This window comes from Sinocyclocheilus rhinocerous, unplaced genomic scaffold (assembly GCF_001515625.1).
Source record: "Sinocyclocheilus rhinocerous isolate Xijiao unplaced genomic scaffold, SAMN03320098_v1.1 scaffold11, whole genome shotgun sequence".
Lineage (NCBI taxonomy): Eukaryota > Metazoa > Chordata > Actinopteri > Cypriniformes > Cyprinidae > Sinocyclocheilus > Sinocyclocheilus rhinocerous.
In genome coordinates this window covers 2082676-2090108 of record NW_015625587.1, presented here as the reverse complement: position 1 = coordinate 2090108, position 7433 = coordinate 2082676, and the positions used below count along the sequence as shown (strand labels likewise).

General features: G+C 36.2%; 1 protein-coding gene across 1 annotated transcript in view; it reads left to right on the top strand.

The window, feature by feature from the left end:
- Positions 1–7433, top strand: part of LOC107756055 (brain-specific angiogenesis inhibitor 1-like) — a 101576-nt gene that overhangs the window by 73085 nt on the left and 21058 nt on the right. The window contains exons 18-20 of the mRNA XM_016573035.1: positions 2328–2431; positions 3636–3738; positions 3887–4037. Of these exons, the coding sequence (XP_016428521.1) occupies positions 2328–2431; positions 3636–3738; positions 3887–4037 (358 nt within the window). The remainder of the gene's footprint in view (positions 1–2327; positions 2432–3635; positions 3739–3886; positions 4038–7433) is intronic.

Sequence of the window (7433 nt, the reverse complement as noted above, 5' to 3'; positions counted from 1 at the left end):
CATCTAGCAATATTTGCCCTCTCTTCTTTGCAGAACTGCCCAAATTCAGTTAAATTTGATGGTGAGCATTTACGGTCTGCAGTCTTCAAGCCATTCCACAGATTTTCAGTGGGCTTTAAGTCTGGGCTCTGACTAGGCCATACAAGGACATTCACCTTTTTCTCCTTTAATCACTGTGTGGTCAGTTTTGCTGTGTACTTTGGGTCATTGTCATGTTGGAAGGTAAACCTTCTTCCCATTGAACACTTTGCCTCATCCATTTTTCCTTCTGTCCTGACAAGTGCTCCAGTCCCTGCTGCAGAGAAACACCCCCATAACAGGATATATCCACCTCCATGCTTTACTGTAGGAATGCTGTAATTTGGATGGTGAACTGTTCTGGTTTCGGACACCACTAAAAATGGCTGTTCCCTCAAATAGTGCCCTATTTAAGGGTATAGGGGGCGATTTCGGACACAGCCTTGGTCTCTTTCCTCCTGGCTCTTTCATCCAGTTTGGAGTGACGTTCTGATCCAGGGAGGGTCTGTGTTGACCAAATACCTTCCACTCCTTAATAATAGACTTCACTGTGCTTCTTGGCATTTATGAAGCCTTTAAATAAAAATGTTATCCATCTCCTGACTTGTGCCTGTCCACAACTTTATCCCGGAGATCTTTTGACAGTGCCTTGCCACCCATAGTTGATTGTTTGCTTCAGTTGCACTACACAAGAACTGGAATTCTCCAGGAACGCTCTTTTCATGCTGAAGTAATCAAAATGAGCCGATCACAGTTGAAAGTCGAATGGCTTTGTGTGCCATTGAGAAGTAATTAGCTACACCTGATTGAGTTTACAGGTCATTTTTAAGAGGGGAGTGATCCTTTTTTCCAACTCAGTGATTCTATTTTTCTATTTTATTTTTATCTTTCACTTGGATGTTAGCAGTAAATACAGCTGGATAAAACAAAAACTGTGTCAGTCTTCATTCCAGGCTGCAAAGCAACAAAATGTGATGATTTTAAAGGCAACAAAATTTTATTATTTTCTATACCCACTGTACATATATTTACTTTACAATATCCCCATTTTTTGTGTTTTTTATTGTTGTAGTCTAATGATAATTTAGTTATTATTGTATCGAAAATCCGAAATAGAACAATTATAACATTTTGAATATTGGCTATCTATCAGATGCCTAAACATAATAAAAAAAATGTCCTCTTACCTCTTAATGCTCTGACACCAATAGCAGCATATAGAAAAGCATATATAAAAAAGTACAATGAAGTATAAGTGCACCAGCTGTCCAGAACTGACTTCATTGTGACTTTCTAAGCCTCCTTTTTCCTTCCGTCTCACAATTAACTGTCAAATGTTTCAAAATTGATGGGACTTGATACTTGATAGTTTCTGTTCCTAACTAACTATGGGTCTCTGTCTGCACTGATGGACTAAATAATTCCCTTGGTTTGATAGCGTTTGCTCTGAGTACTATCCTGTCTTCCACAGCTTAGGCTTAGTCAAGTGTTTGATTGGCTAGGAGAAGACAAACGTAGTCTCAGAGGATACATTTCTTTCTTGATTGTCAGTGGGGACCTTACTGCGGTGCAGATTAATCAGAGGGATTTAATTAACTTGACCCTGTGCGCACATTAAACCTGGAGACAAGACAGGCTATAAACTCACCCAATTATCTTTAGGTGTAAGTGTAAGTCTGTGTTTTCGTCTTAAGGTGAGAAGTCCACACCTCGGAGAATGCGTATCACCCGTGGACATCCTAAACTCTGCTGTACCACATAAATATATTTAAAGTGTTTAACGGATAATATTTCTAGACATGCATTATAGTGGCGTGAGTCTTAAGCAAGGAATGCAGATATTCACAAACACACACAGGCATGTACTACTCACACCTATGGTACACTTAATGCTGCGTACACCACTGCAGTGGCCGCTGTTTCTCCACCACATCACCATGGCAACCAAGACAATGATTGCGCAAGCCTGTAAATGTGTTATATTTGAGGCGTTTGATTCACAATCTCTGTATGAGTGATTCACAGCATCAGGCATTTAGCTTTTCCGGTTGTCTGTATGTCATTGAAGCAGTCATAGGTTGCTATACTGTAGCTCTCTGCTGTGCCCTATGGATATCTCAGTCCTCAGTATCAGCTCTTTACCAAGTGACCTTCATCTCACCTTGTTCCTTAGCTGGAGCCACACAGACAGCAGCCCACTCTCCCCAGCTCTCTTCTGCACAGAATCGCATGGAGGACTGCAGGCAGCTAGCCTGATGCACCATTAGCATCTGTGAGCACTAACTGAGTCTATTTCTTGTTTTTGACAGAACATGGATAAGACCCAGCTTCCATCTGTGACTCTGATCGTGGGCTGCGGGGTCTCGTCCCTCACCCTACTCCTCCTCATCATCATCTATGTGTCTGTTTGGAGGTAAGCAAGACTTTCCGCTGATGAAACACAATCTGGCTGTTCACCAGTAAAAGAAACTTACTTGATGGGAAGCAAAAGGGGTTTCAGCACCATGGACAGCGACATATATTTGTGTTAAACGCTTTGGGATGCTTTGGAGTTTGAGATTCAAATCAATTGTTTGACGTGATGTAATCCTAAACAAGTCAGGTTGTTATTTACTATTCATGTGGTTATTTTTGAAAGACTGATCAGCTAGGCCAATTAATGCCGATAATTGTTCTCAATTGGCCCATTAACAAAAGTGGTCATTCTGTCTAGTGTCAGTTCCAATAACTACCAACAGCTTAGTCCATGGTCAGTACACATTTTTAAATTATTTTGTAATTTTTTTTTTTAAATAAATTTTATTTAGAACTTTCATTTAGCAGAAATGTATTGATTGATCAAAAATGACAGTATAAACTTTAACATTGTTAAAAAAATTCAGTTTCAAATAAATGCCGTTCTTTTGAACTTTGTTCATCAAAGAATCGTGAAAGAAATGGATCACATTTTCCACAAAAATATTAAGCAGCACGACTGTTTTCAACATTGTAGCATAATGATAAGAAATATTTATTGAGCACCAAAACATCATATTTGAATGAATTCTGAAGGATCATGTGACACTGACGCCTGGAGTAATGATGCTGAAAATTCAGCTTTGCATCACAGTAATAAATTACATGTAATTTTTTTTTTTATGGAAAGCAGTTATTTTAAATTGTAATAATGTTACCAAGTATTCCTGTTCAAACACCTGTCAAATTCCCAGTTCATTTATTTATTTATTTTTTGATCAGTTAATGCAGTCTTCTTTCAAAACCATTAAAAAATTTACAGAGTCTGTATACAGTACAGAGGGATCCTTGCTTATACTCATGTTTTGCATTTACACATCCTAATTTTTTTCATACAAAACATATTTGAAATAATTAAAAGTGTGCAAAAATGTCTTTTTTTTTCTTTCTCCATGCTATTTCTTCCTTTGCATCTTGAGCTTCAATGATCTGTACAGATGCTTTCACTTGGTCAGTGTCACATCTTGGTCGCCACTAGAAATTATACATCAGTTCAGGTTCCATTAATGTGTCCATGTATTGAAAGCATTGTGGCTGAATGATAGCGAGCAATAGATGTCATTTAGTTGTATTGGCTCAGTGTTTCTGGGTTTTTTCTTCAGGTACATCCGCTCAGAACGCTCTGTCATCCTCATCAACTTTTGTCTGTCCATCATCTCCTCCAATGCACTCATACTCATCGGACAAACTCAGACACGGAACAAGGTATGGCTAAACAAACACAAATAAGTTGATTAAACCCTTGCTCTACAATAAATATTTTTAATCTTCCTCTTTTCTTCTTTTTACATGCCATCCTTACCTTTGATGGATGGACTCTCTTTTTTCGCTCTTACTATTTTCTTGCTCTTAGGTTGTTTGTACTCTTGTGGCTGCATTTCTGCACTTCTTCTTTCTGTCCTCTTTCTGTTGGGTTCTCACGGAGGCATGGCAGTCTTACATGGCCGTGACTGGCCGTCTTAAAAACCGCATCATACGCAAACGTTTCCTCTGCCTTGGTTGGGGTGAGGCTTGTGTTGCATCTTCATTTATAATCTGTTTCTTCTGAAAAAAAAAAAATCACCCAGCTGGGTAGTTGATGTAAAATTTCACTTAGTTTCAGCAGCATAGTTTGGTACTACATGCTATAATCTAAAAATGGTAGCACTTTATTTTACAGTACGTGTACTTAGTGCCATTGCAGTTAACTTGCCTTATCTTTAACGACACTGATTCTCTTAAAGGGGTCATAGGATGCTACATGCATTTTTTAATGTATATACATGGTAAATATGTAGTACTTACAGACAAGTGGGTAGAAACAGGCACATCCTTACAGTATCCGTATATGGCAACTAATAAGACATTTACTATGTACGTACTGGTGTATGTACCTATTAGTTAATGTACAGAGTAAGTTATGCGGTACTCAAGTTGTGGGGTATAAACATGGACCAAGGTACTTATTGAGTAATTGATGGTAGGTGCCATTGCAGTTAACTTGCCTTATCTTTAACGACACTGATTCTCTTAAAGGGGTCATAGGATGCTACATGCATTTTTTAAAGTTGTTTGAACTGAAATGTGTGTTGGCAGTGTGTGTACACAACCACCCTATCATGATAAAAATCCACCCAATGGTTTTTTTTAATCTACTAAAATCTTTACCCAATCTGGTTAAATGTTTTCCCCTTTCTCAAATCGAGCCGATCTCAGATGCCTGTCTGTGTGAACGTCACAAAAACAGGCCCCTCCCACGATAGTTTGATTGACAGTAGCGTTTCAGCACAGACTGGACTGGCGTCTTACCTAAGACCCGCCCTGAGTGAGCTGTCATCAGTCCGCATTTGTTTCACCGCCGGAGTAGATGTAGACAAGAATAACTTCTAAACGATTGAGGTGTTCTGTTGTTGGATGTAATGATGAACATAGCAGTCGTCATTTACTCCCGACATCTGAGCCGCTGAAGACGCAGTGGATTACGTTTGTTTTTGAAGGGAATGCGCCCCCGATCTACCTAAATGTGTCTATGTTCGCGTGAATCATTCGTGATCCAGCTTCACCTACAGAAGTGAGTATAAGGTTTTTTAATGAATCTTTGCAAATCGCCTTTCCTAATAATGTGCTAATTAGCAAGTTTCATGATGAATGCAGCTAAAGTAAACAGTCCCTCAGAGAGCGGCTCGGAAGAGAGGGGTGGGGTCAGTAGAGCTCATTAACATTGAAAGGAAAATACTACAAAATGGCTTGCTCTGAAAAGAGCTGTTTTTGACAGGGTAAAAAAGGTGTTTTTTACACTACCATTAAGACATTTTAACCAAACTATGTTACAGACTTTTCAATAAGACCCTAAAGAATCACATCAACTTGTGGAAAATGGGCATCCTATGACCCCTTTAACCAATGCAATTGGGTTACATTGCAACAAAAAAAGCTTTGTAGCTACAGATTCCCTCCAACAGTTTGGAAGCGCTGTAGACGTGAGGTTTCAGACATTATCAATAGCATAAATCCTTATCTAGAAAAGATTTGCACTGATAAGTGACAACGCAAAGTTTGAACACATTAAAATAATGAATTTAGAACACAGAAAAATATTACAGCTATTTATAAATGATCTCTAAACTATGTACTGATTGGTCTATTACATACTAAGCTTAATTGGCAACCAGTCAGATAAATAAACCTGGGCCATTTTAATCCAGTAATCAAGCATTAGATCTGCCAAAGGGGCACGTATACGGTATGACTGTGATGTGTGTATATTGCCATTATTACAGTATGTAATCAAAATGAAATCATTATTGCTGATCTTCAGTGATTACTGTAAGAACTTTACTGCCTTTATGCCCAGAAATGATAAGGATGGTGTCCAAAACACAAACTGATATTGTTCAAAATATTGTCCTTTTGGACGGCACTGTATACTGTACATATTTCAGCAATAAAATATTTGGCTATAGTATGCCAGTGTTTCCTAAACAAGAGTTAATTCATTAAATCACAAAATGTAAAATTAAAATAATAACATTATTTTGAAATAAAAACAATTAAAATAAACCACTTACTAAAAAAGATAAAAGATGTTGAGTTTTTACCTGAATATAACCATTAACCAACATCAAAGAACTGTGTGTGAACATGTGAATGGTTTGTTAAATTATTGAAATATTAACTTATAATCTATATGGTGGTACTTTAGGAAAATACTGTAACTCTATGGGGCTTGAATATGACTCTGTACTCCTTTAAAACACTATGGCACAGAATTCACCTCAGCACTTTTCTTAACAACCTCTTTTGACTTTGCACTTGAAAATTTGGCTGATCCTTGACTGATCGCAAACAGCAACGCAAAGCTGATTTTGCACTAATTTAATCTAATATTTAATATTCTTTAAAGTGTTGTAGATTTATGTAGCAAAAGTCAAATTATTGACTATATTTTGAGACAAACGTCTTGTTAATGTTTTTCAGTTTTGTTTAAGGTAAGTAAAGCAACGGTTCTTCAATAACAGAAGAATTTGAAAGTATGGTATTTGGGGGTAAAAAGCACAGTAATTTGACTAACGACACAATAATTAACATCATAATAAATAGCTGGCTGACTTTTCCATTTGTTGACATGCCATGGTTAGATTCAGGTGGTAAATATCATATATTAAGTATGATTGTTTCATTATAATCACCATATTTATAATGAAACAATCATATTTGAAAATATGATATTAATCATATCACATAATAAAGTATCATGCTGTACCCGACTATTGTGGTTATTGTTAATATTTCTGTTTTCACTTTAATTTTAGTTAAAGTTTTAGTAATTGTATTGTGTTTTTGACATTTGTATTACTTTTTAAATGTCTATATAGTTTTTATTACTTTTTAAATGATTATTTTAGTTTATTTAGTTGGAGTTATGTTAGTACCTCAACTTAAACCAAATTAAAATGTCACCTTTTTGAAAAATGGAAACTAGCTGAAATCAAGTATGTTTTGTTTTTTTCATATTTTATTTCAGTTGATGTTTCTTTTATTTCAAGTAATGAAAATGTTTTTATTATTATTTTTTATGTTGTAGTTTTAACTATAATAACCCTGCTTGGCTGACAGAAATGTTTGGAAGTCATAAATATTTGTGACCCTGGATCACAAAACCAGTCATAAGGGTCAATTTTTCAAAATTGAGATTTATACATCATCTGAAAGCTGAATAAATGTATTGTTTGTTAGGATAGGACGAAATTTGGCTGAGATACAACTATTTGAAAATCTGGAATCTGAGGGTGCAAAAAAATCTAAATATTGAGAAAATCATCTTTAAAGTTGTCCAAATGAAGTTCTTAGCAATGCATATTACTAATCAAAAATTAAGTTTTTATATATTTACGGTAGGAAATTTACAAAATATCTCCATG